The sequence below is a fragment of the Symphalangus syndactylus genome, chromosome 10 (genome assembly GCF_028878055.3).
Source record: "Symphalangus syndactylus isolate Jambi chromosome 10, NHGRI_mSymSyn1-v2.1_pri, whole genome shotgun sequence".
Taxonomy (NCBI): domain Eukaryota; kingdom Metazoa; phylum Chordata; class Mammalia; order Primates; family Hylobatidae; genus Symphalangus; species Symphalangus syndactylus.
Window position 1 is genome coordinate 49,308,546 of NC_072432.2, and position 13,889 is coordinate 49,322,434.

General features: G+C 34.7%; 1 protein-coding gene across 9 annotated transcripts in view; it reads left to right on the top strand.

The window, feature by feature from the left end:
- FAM13A (family with sequence similarity 13 member A) overlaps positions 1 to 13,889 on the top strand; it is a 431,061-nt gene that overhangs the window by 355,705 nt on the left and 61,467 nt on the right. For 8 of the 9 annotated variants that reach the window (XR_010113828.1, XM_063610243.1, XM_063610245.1 and 5 more), the window contains one exon: positions 11,265 to 11,306. The exons of the other annotated variant lie outside the window; for it this stretch is intronic. Coding sequence is in view for 7 of the 8 variants with exons in the window: in XM_063610243.1 (XP_063466313.1) it covers positions 11,265 to 11,306 (42 nt within the window). In the remaining variant the exon portion in view is untranslated. The remainder of the gene's footprint in view (positions 1 to 11,264; positions 11,307 to 13,889) is intronic. 9 annotated transcript variants of the gene reach the window in all.

The following is a 13,889-nucleotide window of genomic DNA, read 5'->3' on the forward strand; positions in this document are numbered from 1 at the left end:
TAGCAGGTGCACTGATCTTCCTCTCTTTTCCTTTTCTCATTTAGTGCTCCATGAAAATCCTGGAATTGACCATCTTTTAAAATATCAGCCCAAGTTTTAATACTGACAGTGCAAACTGAGGCTAAATTATTAATTTAGCAGGTTTGGATTAAGGTCAGCTTTGGTGTTTCATCTGTTTTCTAATTTTCCTGAAGGAGCATCAGATGGATTTATTTCTAAGTTAGCTGTTTTGCAGATAGACTTACTGTTTCTAATTTGGTTAATTTTTAATTGCTAGAGCCTGGGAACTATCGATTTTATCAGTCTCATAACTGTACATTTATGTTAAAGAAAAATATGACTTTGGCTAAATTCAAATTAAAATACTACCTGATATTTAGATGTGATCTGAATATTATACCATACCACTCCTATTCCTGATATGTAGAAAACTTCTTTCTAAAGCATTTTTAGGTAGTTTTTCTGAGGAATGGCTTTCCAAACAACTTATGCTAGAATTTGTATGTTTGTGATTTTTTTTTTTTTGTATTATACTTCATTAGCTTTAACTTTTAATAGTTTGTTTTTCTCCTTAAGAAGCATATTGTATGTTTTCTAAATGATTATTTTAAGGTAAAAATCCTTCATTATCACATGGGAGAGTTTTGGAGAAGTGTAGCATACCAGACATTATATTTATTCAAAACCCTGTTTTAGGCTACTAAGAAGTGGAACAAACAAGCAAGCTGTTTATTTAAGTATCTACTTTTTTAGCAAGACGATAAAGTCAGCTAGGTATTTGGATGTCTTTAGACACAACTACTTATTAAAGATATTTGTTTTCCTTTTTATTGTAATAGTGTTTCTTTATCTTTTTTTGTTGTTGTTGTTTTTGTTTTTGAGATGGAGTCTCACTCTGTCGGCAGGCGGGAGTGTAGTGGCAAATCTCGGCTCACTGCAACCTCCACCTCCCAGGTTCAAGTGATTCTCCTGCCTCAGCCTCCAGAGTAGCTGGGATTACAGGCACCTGCCACTACGCCTGGCTAATTTTTATATTTTTAGTAGAGACAGGGTTTCACTATGTTGGCTAGGCTGGTCTCAAACTCCTGACCTCAAGTGATCCGCCCACCTCGGCCTCCCAAAGTGCTGGGATTACAGGCGCGAGCCACCACGCCTGGCCAGAATAGTGTTTCTAAACGGAGGGGGCACATCCACTCTGCCTGTGGAGCTCTGTTGTTTTGGTTTTGGTTTTTGTATTATGGTAAAGTGTAAACAAAGGTTGCCATCTTAACCATTTTTAAATGTACAGTTCAGTGGCATTAAGTACATTCTCATTGTTATACAACTGTCATCACCATCCATCTTCAGAACTCTTTGTATCTTGTAAAAATGAAATTCTGTACTCACTAAACACTAATTTCTCATTTCCTCCTTTCCCTATCCCCTGGCAACCACCATTTCATTCTCTGTCTTTAAGAATTTGACTACTCCGGGTACCTCATATGAGTGGGATCTTACGGTCTTTGTCCTTTTGTGACTGGCATATTTTACTTGACATACCGCAGGGTACATCCACGTTGTAGCATGTGTCAGAATTTTCTTCCTTTTAAAGGCTGAATAATATTTCCATCTATGTATATACTACATTTTATTTATCCTTTCACCTGTCAATAGACACTTAGGTTGCTTCCATCTTTTGGGCGTTGTGAATAATGCTGCTACGAACATGGACGTACAAATATCTGTCCAAGTCCTTGCTTTCATTTCTGTTGGGTATATACGCAGAAGTGGAATTGTTGGGGCCAGGCACAGTGGCTCATGCCTATAATCCCAGCACTTTGGGAGGCTGAGGTGGGTGGATCACAAGGTCAGGAGATCGAGACCATCATGGACAACATGGTGAAACCCAGTCTCTACTAAAATACAAAAAATTAGCTGTGCATGGTGGGGCGCACCTGTAGTCCCAGCTACTCAGGAGGCTGAGGCAGGGGAATCCCTTAAACCCGGAAGGTGGAGGTTGCAGTGAGCCGAGATAGTGCCACTGCACTCCAGCCTGGCAACAGAGCAGGACTCTGTCTAATAATTAAAAAAAAAAAAAAGTGGAATTGTTGGAGCATGTGGTAGTTCTACGTTTAATTTGTTGAGGAACTTCCATACTATTTACCCTAGCAGCTACATCATTTTACATTTCCACAAGTAAAGTACACAGTTCCAATTTGTCCATATTTTTGTCAACACTTGGTATTTTGTTTTTTTAATAATAGCCATCCTTTAGTTATGAAGTATGTGGATTTCTTTAAAGATGTTTGTGTCTCATTGGTCAGGATTCTAAGTCTCAGGGCGTGCTAGGTGCCTACACAGAACCAGACCAACAGTGTAACTGAGGAATGGCTACGAAGTTTACTTCTGTTTGTCATAGAATTTTTAAGACTCATTATTGAGTTCTTGATCTGAGAATCACCAGTCATTATTTTTTATTTATTTATTTATTTATTGCATAGTAAGATGTAAGTATAGATTCTGGGTTTAATTGTAACAATGTTAATAAAAATATTAAGCATATGTTTAGAGCTATACTGAGAAAGATAAATTATATACATTTTAAATGCTTTTCTTCATATTTTTTACCTCTTTATACCTCAGCATGGTAAAGAAGAATTCACTTGTAGAAAATTACACCTTTATATCCATTCTGCCTAGGTCTCTTGTTACTTCATTCCTCAGTTTCCCTGCCTCTCTGTGGACTTCCCTTTGTAGAACTTCAGATTTTAATAAAATGTAAGCCTCTAGTTTAAACAAGTAGCAGACTGCCTTTGCCTGATACAATACTCCCAGCTTTCTATTTAATATCCAATAATGAAATAAAAGACAAACTCTAGAGACAGCTCTGTAGCAATGATAAAGAAGAGCCACGTCAAAGGTCACATCATCTATGGCGTGGACGGAGAAACATATTTTTACCTTGCAGACTTCATGTTCTGCCATCTAAACAATACAGATAGCCACAAAGAGAAAAGGAAGGGAGGAAAAACTGACTTGGCTTTCTTCTACTGTCTATGGCACTAACCAGAAAAGCTAGTGACATTTCCTCAACTGAGCAGAAACTTATTTTCTGAACCATCTAGAGCCGAGTTGTGTTGTTATTGTTTTTCACCTCCCTGCCCTCATCAGCTTTTTTATTTCAGTATCCATTCAGACAAGAATACTCAGTGTACAAAACAATGGGGAGGAAAGGGATTCTTCTCCTGGGATGCTCAGCCACCTAGCAAAAGCATTTGAGAAAGGGATAAAGGCAAGAAGATACTGGATTTTCATATGTGCTTTCAAGTGTACACTACCCCAGAACAAACCACAAATTTGTTTCCGATTCTCCAGCATAATCATAAAATTGGACCAAAAAGCAAGTCCACCTAAGTAGGCATTAGAGATTATTCTAGGGTAGATTCAGATACTGGCTCTTCAAATCTAAATCCAGGAGGAGCCATCTGCTCACAGCCAAGTGGACAATCATATAAACCAAGAACAATCTACCTACCCAGGTTGTTGGAACTGGTTCTGCCTAGATTGATTGTTCCACCTTAAGAACCACTAAACACAAAGAAACTATTTGGGACCTATGAAGGGAAATTACAAACTAGGGGAAAGGATGATTTGCCTCAATGACTCAGCATAAAAACAGAATCTAGAGAATTGATTTTTATAAAATTCAGATGAAAACTTGAGAACTAATATTGTTAATCTTCTCAAAAAATGCTCAAGGACATAAACCTTTTTGAAACAGTAGGAAGCCATTAAAGCAGAGTAGGCTTGGAATTGAAAGGCTGGGGATACAGAAAGAACAGCTGAAATGAGGAAGGAAAAACAACCCTAGAAATGTTTTAGAAGAGACTTTAAAAACTATGTTGAAGGCAGTAAATAACAGAAATGATTAAAAATCAGTCAAATACATGGTGAAAGAGAAACTGGAGACGCCCTTCTGGAATAAAAAGGAACAGGATAAAGAAAAGAACTACATGAGAGGCTGGACACAGTAGTTCTCTCCTGTAATCCCAGCACTTTCAGAGGCCAAAGTGGGAGGATCTCTTGACACCAGGAGTCTGAGACCAACCTGGGCAACATAGCAAGACACTGTCTCTATAAGAAAATAAATAAATTGGCCAGGTGTGTTGATGTACACCAGTTTCTTGTGAGGCCGAAGCAAGAGGATTGCTTGAGCCCAGGAGTTTGAGATTTCAGTGAGCTATGATGATGCCACTGTACTCCCTCCAGCCTGGGTGACAGAGCAAGACACTGTCTCAAAAAAAAAACCCACAAAACTATCAGTAATAATGTTAGATGTGAAAGTCAGAGATTGAAAAGCCAATCTGAAAACTATAATTTGAATGAAGAAACATATTTGTAAAAATACAAGTATAGTGTATGCCCAGCTAATTGAGAGACAAATTTAAAAAAATTAGTAGGAAGTAGAGATCTGATTATAAGCATTGGTGGAAAGGCAAAGAAAGTAATGAAACTATAATTTTCTTGTCTTACATAAACAGGAAAATAGAAGCAGGTGTCAAGAGGTTTTTTTGTTTCTTATTTCATTAGGTTGATGTGAAAGTAATTGCAGTTTTTGCCATATTTTTAATAATAATGAGAGAAATATAGGCATGAGAAGCAACCATAGTAGAATTGTGCATAGGATTCCTATATTCAAAATGCCTTCAAAAGATAAGAGCAATGTCAGAAACCAAAGGAAAAGCAAGTTCCCAAATTAGAAAGTACAAAGCAAAAACAATACTAGAACAAATCAGCTAGGACAATAAATGTAAGTGGATTAAATTATTTGAGAAAAGCTAAAATACTAAAAAAAAAAAAAACCTAGTTGAACTGTATACCATTTGCAAAACAGTCATACCTAAAACAAAGTGGCACAGAAAGATCAATAATAAAAAAATAAACATATCTGATAAATGTGAACAGACAACTGAAGTTGAAGGCCAAATTTGTTAGAAAAGACAAACTGGATTTACTTTATTATCTAGACTTATGGTATTATCAAATCATATAAATTTAAATTCTTACATTATCAAGGGTAAACAAGTAAACACATTTGAAATATAGGACTTATACATATAACTATATGTCCATAACAAAATTTACAGGATATATAGCATTGAGAATTTTGTAAAATTAATAAGATTTCAAATAAATGAGCACCTATATACATATGTGAAACTTTGCATAATATAGAGTTCAATCAAGCATTTCTGCTACTTTATAAAAATTATTCAGCTATCTTTAAATGTTCTTAAAGAGCAGAAATTTTGATAGCCAATAATTTCTGACCACAGTGTAATTAATGACAAAAACTTTCTTTTTTTTTGTTTGTTTGTTTTTTTATTTTTTTATTATTATACTTTAGGTTTTAGGGTACATGTGCACAATGTGCAGGTTTGTTACATATGTATCCATGTGCCATGTTGTTTTGCTGCACCCATTAACTCGTCATTTAGCATTAGGTATATCTCCTAATGCTGTCCCTCCCCCCTCCCCCCACCCCACAACAGTCCCCAGAGTGTGATGTTCCCCTTCCTGTAATGACAAAAACTTTCAATCAACCAATGAAAACTCTTGTAAGGGGACAGGAGGAAGGGGATAACTCAAAGAGTAAATAAGAATCTCAAGTGCATACTGTTAAGAAAATAAAGAAAAAGTATATATCAGAATTTATAGAATAAAGTCTAAACTTTTTTAAGAGTTAACCTAACACAAGATTGAAGATAAATCAGCCACACATTCAGAATAAGAAGTTACAGAAAGGAAGAAAAAGCAACCTCTTTGAAACCTAAAATCATTAATAATAAAAGAAAACAGAAAACGAGCAGAACTGATACTTGAATTCGGGAGCTGATTCTTTGAGACTAAAAATGAAAATTACAAGATAGAAAATTCTTGATAAGCTTAAGAAAAATGGGAGATGATACTAATAATCATAATTGAAGTTTACTGTAAGGATTATAATAATTTTTTAAAAGATTAGAAAACACTTCATGCAATTTGAAACTAATAAACATGAAAACCTAGATGAAATAAAAATTTTCTGCATTATATAAATTTGGAGAAAATCTATTTGAATCAAAAAAAGCACTTTTAGTAACCTAATTCTAATGAAATAACTAGAGGTATAGCCAACAATTTATGTAAATAGCAGCATTATTTGAGAATAAAGATTGTTCAGAGATCAAGGACATACTCTGAAGCCAGACTATATAGATAGAATGGAGCTGTGTAAACTTAGATACTTAACTTCTCTGATCTTCAATTTTCTGTAAAATGGAAAAGGGATACAGTATGTAAGTGAATTATCCATTGCATTTTATAATTTTGTTAATATGGACTTTAGTGTAAAGACTAAAAAAACTTTCAATTTCTTTTTATGCTAAAACATACTAAATATATAAAATTGAAAACATCAATACTTGTCAAAAGAAGCTGTATAAAAGATGAGTATTCTGACATTTTGATGGGTTGTATTTGATTTGTTAGAATAAATTTAATATAGTATTAAGATATAGCTGTGAAGAGTAATTTTTTTCTTCAAATCAGGCTATTTAAAAGAATAGGAAATGTGAATTAGAGAAGGTATGAGGATAAATATTTTCCTCTTTTTGAGTTATATCCATGTAGTATGTTTTCAATTTATATTCTAGTATATTATGCACAGTATGCAATTTTAAACCAAGATCTGAGGCTACCCAAAATGTCTGTAATGATGCAAAAGGATGATGCAACTTTTATCAGAGTTTAAATACCTACAAATGTTCCATTAAAGTTCTGCATATGATAATCATAGCTAAAGGTTAAAACGAAAGGAATAAATATTGAGGATTGAATTGTTTTAATGTATGACACTATGAAGAATGCACTAAAATTATGAACAAAATTTAATTTAGAAAGCCATTATACCATAACAAATATGTGCGTTGTTATATATGTATAATGTTGATGCTGCATATCAACTTATCATATTTTAAGATGATACTAAAAATACTATATTTTGTTAAATTGACAAATTAAGAATTTTAGGCTATTTTGATGATTGTTACCTGAGATTTATCCTTAGGTTTATTTAAGCAAGCATCTCATAATTGTCTTTTTAATCCTTGCTCAATTAAAAAAATAGAGTAAATTTAAATATTATATCCTAGAGAAACTGATAATTTTGTTAGACCTCATGTTTCTTAATAAAACGGTAATATTTTACAGGCAGAATTTTATATGCCATAGAGGAGAACATACTGAAAGAAGACAACGCACAGAAAAGAGAACACATGCTTTTCAAGATGTCTCCATTTTGTAGATTTGAAACCTCTTTTTAAATGTATGCTTTTTTATTTCAAATCAAGAGATTTAATTAAAGAATCACTTGTCAACAGGCATCTGTGCATCTTATCACATGCAAATTTTACAGACTAATATTGCTGAGCATAATTGGCTTAAGGAAATATACTTTGGGTTTAGCTAATAAAAATAAAGACTAAAGATATTTCAATATGTCATAGAATATATTTCAAAGTAGGCTTAGAATCTATTTTAAATGACCATACCAATAGAATATTCAGTTGCATCATCACTAACAGTAGGCTTAGGTTTGAATTTGGCCATAGAACTGGGATCTGCATATGAGTGGGCATCTTTCTTTCCATTTTAAATACTTGCTTTGTCAACATTAGGAAATGAACGTTTCCATATCCAACTGTTTATAATGCATAAGTAAGAAATTTTCTTAGCAAATCAGTCAAGGATGCTGAAAAAAAATTCATTATTCTTAGCTCTCCATAGAGGATAAAAAGCAAGCTACATACAGATGAAGAAGGAAATTTCTTTATCTTTCACTTTGGCTTATTTGCTTATTGTTTAAATGCTTATTGCCTTTTTGTCAGTGTCTTAGTTATGGAAGAAATCTCTATTGCTTTTGTTAAATATTCTTTCAAATTTTGTTAAGGGTGAATTGTTAAGTACATCCCACAGGAACTATGGCGGTGGATGCCTCACTAAATACCAAAGTTATTTTGGAATCTAATAAACCATAAATTTATCTGATACTATGTCATAAAACTAAATATGCAGTCATAACCTTTTGTAACCATGTAAACTTTAGGCAGTAAGCTTGAACCTCAGATAGAACAATTTTTTGAGGTTTCTTTTAGAGGTAAAAGAAACCACAGAGATCACTAGCCAGACCTTTCATTTTCTATATGAAGAAACCAACCCAATGCAGCCAAGCTAACCAACAACCTGCCAGTGATTTTGTCTAATCAACTGCAGAGCCAAGACCAGAACTTTCTTTTCTGATTACCAATGGAAATATCTTCTCATAATACTTTATTTATAGGAATTCTATTAAAAGAACCTGAAATTATAGACTAGTTAAATATGCCAGAAATTCCAAAGGACTATTAAAAAATCACACTTTATTCTAAAACTGTCCTAAAATAAATATACTAGCAAAAATATGAATATGATTTAATTACTTGGTTTTATTATTGATTTATTCGTTTACTTTTGTATTCTGAGAAATGTGCTCTACAACTGATTTAGATGGTTCAGGTCATTTTTCTTTTATCTGTTGGAGAAATTTTGATGTGTTGACTTTTATTCACTGAGGTTAACATGACTTTTCCGTATCATACCTTCATTACTTAGATTACAATATTTAAAAATCATTATTGGGATATTTAAGTAATTGAAGTTTTAAAGAATTTTAGTTGCGAAGATATAGAGCCTCTGCCATTCAGTGTCTTCCACAAACCAACAGTATTAGAATCACTGAGGAATTTATTAGAAATGCAGTCTCAGCTTCCCCCTTCCCAAGACCTAGACCTGCTGAATCACAGTCTGTATTAACAGGCGCCAAGGTGATTCCTGTGCACATTAAGAATGCAGAAACACTTATTTAAAGAGTTAGAAGTCTCAGAACCTCATCTTGTTTGTTGTTTCCTTGTCTTTTTCTTTCTTGCCTTTCTTTCTTCACCCTCCCTTCATAGAAAATGAACATCAGAACATCAGGATCTGCTTTAATAGTCAAAAAGAAGACAGTTCAAAAGGATGTAGAAAGGAGGAGAGGAAATACATGTCTTCGTTCTGAGATGGCATAGAGAACTAACAGACTAATGCCATGTCTTTGGAATGTTTTTTAGCATCTAGCAGATCCACATTCTTTACTCTCTTCTGGGTTTTCCCCAAGTCATTACTCACATGGGTCCCTGCTCTCAAAACCAAGGTTGTGTAACTGTACTGAGAAGTGGAGTATAGGAGTTAATTATATATTGTTGAATTTACAGAGGGTGAGCCACAAAGTAGCAAAAGCAAAGACTGCTTGTTCCAGTTAAAGGCAGAAAGCAGAAAGGGGTTTATTGTTGGTTATGTAGCCTGGGAACCACTATGAATAACAGGCATTGTGAGGCAGAGGAGAAATTGTTGTAATTAAAAGCAAAGTAAAATACTTAAGGCCAGGCCTCCATATCCAAAGATGACTGTAGTGAGTAATGGATTGAAAGACAAGCTAGTGGAGTGATTAAGAGCTTAGACTCTGAGCTAAAACCTTTCTTGGTTCAAATCCTAGCTCACCTTATTTCTTGGTTCTATGGCTGTGGGTAAGTTATTTAACCTTTCTAACCTCTTCATCTGAAAACAGGGAAAACAGTAGTACCTCTTCATAGGGTTATTGTAAATAATAAGTGAAAAAAAACTATATAAAAGTACTTAGCACAGTGTCTGGAACATAGTAAGTACTCAGTAAGTCTTAGGGTGTTTGTATTTATTTACTTATCTTCTTAATTATTTAATACTTATTTGAATCAGCTTCCCTTTTACCTAATCACATGATTTTACGTGGTTTTTCTGGATTTCAGCCATGGTCTGTGGCCATAACAAAGAGCTACAGCTTTAACTAAAGAAAATTGTCTTGGGCGAAAGAGTAAACATTTTTTGATCACCTCTGGGATAATGAGTAGTATGGAAGACATGATGGTGGTGGTAGTGGGAGGGAGTGTGATGAAAGAAAATGAGAAATATTATACAGTCCCTTGAGGCTTTGAGATTCTACATTGAAAGAAATGAGATATACCCTTACATGGGAGAAAAACCTGACAGATGATTCCCAAGCAACATATTCATATGTTGAAAATTATATCGTATAAATTAGAATGTTTGGAGTAATTGAAAGACAACTATCAATATTGGTCCTTAACAACTTTGATTTTCTTTGAATGTCTTCTACAAAGAAAGAAAAGAACTATTAGGCCTATTAGGTAGAACTATAGTTTGACACAACTAAAGATTGTCTCAAATCTGCTCAATATTTAACCTCTTTTTTTAAAGGATAGACACTTTTAAATCTTGATTCACAAGCCAACTAAACACTAGAGGGCAGATTGTGAGAATGTAATGTGTTAATACAATTAAAATAGCTGCCAGCCTCAACACTCATTGTGGTTATGTGAACATAAGTGCAGGCATGAGGGGGAAAGTTCTGAAGCGTGCTAACCTGATAGTGTTTTGTAATTTTATCATTCTACTTTGTGTTGACCACTTCTCAATACTTTTAAAAGAATTCAGGCTTTAAAAAAATGGGAAAATCATGAAAATTTGTAAGTGCTCAACAAAAACATTGTAAATTAGATGTTAAGCTGACACATGACAGAGTTTGAGATGCTTTCCATCCTGAGAAACTTAGGAAGAAAATGTGGCTTCGGAAAGATGGTTTAGAAATAGTCATAGAGAAAACAATATTTGGTTCCTTGTTCTCTATCCCTGTGGTCCCCACTGTCCTCTGCCTGTTGAGAGCAGAGTATTAGAAAGATATTCTGTTTCCTGGCCTAAGAGGAGAAGAAAGGGAATGGATTTGGGCTGGGGAAAGATAGAAATAGGTGAAGTAGGTGGCAGGAAGGCACTTAGCCACAATTAACATTTTAGGAAAATGAAAAGACCTTGAACTAGGGCTGCTGTGGCAATAGGTTGACAGCTAAGAGATGGTTTTCCAAATTTAGTTATAGAATTGTCTGCCTTGGACAACTTTTAAAAGGAGAAAAAGCCACTGTTATAAGCAAGCAGGGCCATCTCCATTTCTAGAAACAAGTGAAAATGAGCATCTTTCATTGGATGGTTAAACATTGTTTTGAGGATCACTTGGGACTGAGCTAATTTCTTTCAGCCTGCAATCCGCTTCACATGTTTGGTTCATCATCTCTGATCTTTCACCTAACCTGACTTTCTTTCTCTTTGCTTCTTTTCTGCAGTGCTCATGTACCCCAAGTCAGCAATGTGTCTGCAACCGGAGAGTAAGTTATTTGGGTTGGGTTTTTGGGCTTTGGGTTTTTTTTTTTTTAATGCCCTGTCCCACTTATTAAACAGAAAAAAAAAAGCAACTCTAATGGTGTACAGTATTGGAAGATTCAGATAATAAGCAGCCAGTGACTTTTAAACTATATGGAGGAGAGGACTACATAGCTATTCTTATTTGAGCTTCTATATGTGTATTCCTACAGACAACTCCAACATTGGAAAATACGAGCTTTTTGTTTACTTCATTAAAAATAATGCCAGGATCAATTAATGTTAGCAAGTAGTCTAATGTGCTTTGGGAGACATCTTGCAATGTATAATGTAATTAAAGTTTAAATCATTAATCATGTCTTTACTCCCTCCTTAGTTCATTTGACTGAACCTACATTGACTGAGTGCCTGCAACACGTCAGGCGCATGTTAGATGTGTAATGTCAAGGACGCCTTGGGCCCTGTCTTCAGGGATGTTACAGTCTAATAGCGATGCAGAAAAGAAAGCAAATTAGTGATGGCAACAAGTCCCTGGTCCACAGGGCAGTGGCGGTACTCTCTTAATTATGTCATCACATGCCATTTCCTCCAAAGTCTTCCACTGACAGACTAAACCTAAACTCCAGTTATCAGTCCTTGCTAATGCCTCTGACCATATTACTCATTACACTTCAGCCACATGACCTGCTGTTCCCATGGAGGGCCAACCTTATTGCTGCCTCAGAGCCTTTGTGTTGGCTGTTCCTCAGCCTGGCCAGCACTTTCTTCTCATTCACTCCTTGTTCAAGTGTCATCTTATCCAGTATTCTATTCCTAACTACCCATATTCACTGCCACCACTTTACTCAATGTTTTAGAGAACTTATTACTATTGGAAATTATATTATTTCTTTATTATCTATCTTGCCCTACAGGAATGTAAGCTCTGTAAATACAAGGAGCTTGTCTGTCATGTTCTTTGCTATCTCCCTACTGCCTAGAAAAGGTTCTGGCATATATTAGGCACTAAATAAATAGTCATTGAATGACGGAACAGCTCTTTGCCCACATATGTTTCCATCACACCTACCTGTTCTCCTTATTTGCTGGGACATGAGTGGGCCTCTTTGGAGCATCTTCTCTTGGCAAGGATCAGGTGGAGGAGGTGGGGTAGACATGATGTGATAGGGAGAAGAGAGAAGAGTTAGAAGAAGCACTAGTTGAAATGAATTTGGATCTAACAGGATGGATTTCCATTTTCTTAATTCCTTGTTGGGAGAGAAAACAATCAGAGGGCAGGACTGACCTCCTTTAGCTTTCTCAGTTTCAAAGATATTCAAGAACTGCACCAAGGCTGACATGTTCCTGCCTTTTTCATTTCCTAATAACCTTTCCTTATGGGTCTTGTATAGCTTGGAAAAGGTGCAGGGTTGTTCTGTTTAGATATTTCACTTTCATCTGGATGTTTGGTATGTTGTAGGAAGCCACCTCTGATGTAATGCATTTTATGGCATCCTCATATGTTATTTATATATTATGTACATCTCTTATGTGTATATTAATTTACTCACAATCCTCTGTACTGCGATTAAATAATCTTGAGTCATTTGAGACATGGAGTTCTATGTATAAAAGTTCTAATGTCCAAGTTAATTGGACTATACTTCCTCATTATCTTAAAATATTTTTAATAAAATTTGAATAAGATAACTGAGTCAATTATAAAAGTGCATTTGAAAAATCTGAAATTAGTTAAGTTCTCAAAACACAGTTTATTTAAGTAAATGATACTTCTCAGCCTGAGCATTTAGAATATATATATATAGTTCTTTTTCAAGCGAAGAAAAACATGGTTTGAGGAGTCTGAGTTAAGAGCTTTCCATACCAGCTTATTTGGAAATAATGTGGTGCTAAAAGGTTTACACACCTTGAAAGATTCCACAGCTTTAAAAATGATTCCATTTATAGCTTACCGTGCACTTTTCAGCGCTTTGCGCTTATGTGTTTTCCTCATGTTGAACAAAGTAAATCTATCCTTCCAATTTCAATAATGTGTTTTGGGGTGTTTGCATGAATACAACTTTAATTATAAACATCACAATTTAATTGAATAGAGGATAGGAAAGATTATGCCATGCTGTTATGAGTTCTAATTGTTCTGATGAGTTTTTTCCCCAAATATCATTATTTTCATATAATTTTATCTTAGATTCTAAATAGATAATAGGCATCATAAAATTATTTGTGCCAGTTTGCTTTGCAAATCACTCTCTCTTCCTCTGTAGAATTGGTATGAAATTGCCTTTGTAAGAATAGGTCTACTATTATTCTTTGAGGGCAAAAAAAAATCTTTCCTCATTCTTCCTTATATTAATTGACCCGTTTCCTGAATGCCTCATAATTGTTGCTAGACTTGCCATGAGCATTTCAGCAATACTTAGCTTCACAAAGATGAGAAAGTTGTTAAATTGGCAGAATTGTTTTCGTTTAGTTTTGGTTTTAACACATAATGCAGATATTTTTTAGATTAATGCCTCATCATCTCTCTTTGCTCATGAAGTTCTAAAGACCTTCCACTGGAAATACAGATGTTGCCAAAACTGTAGGCA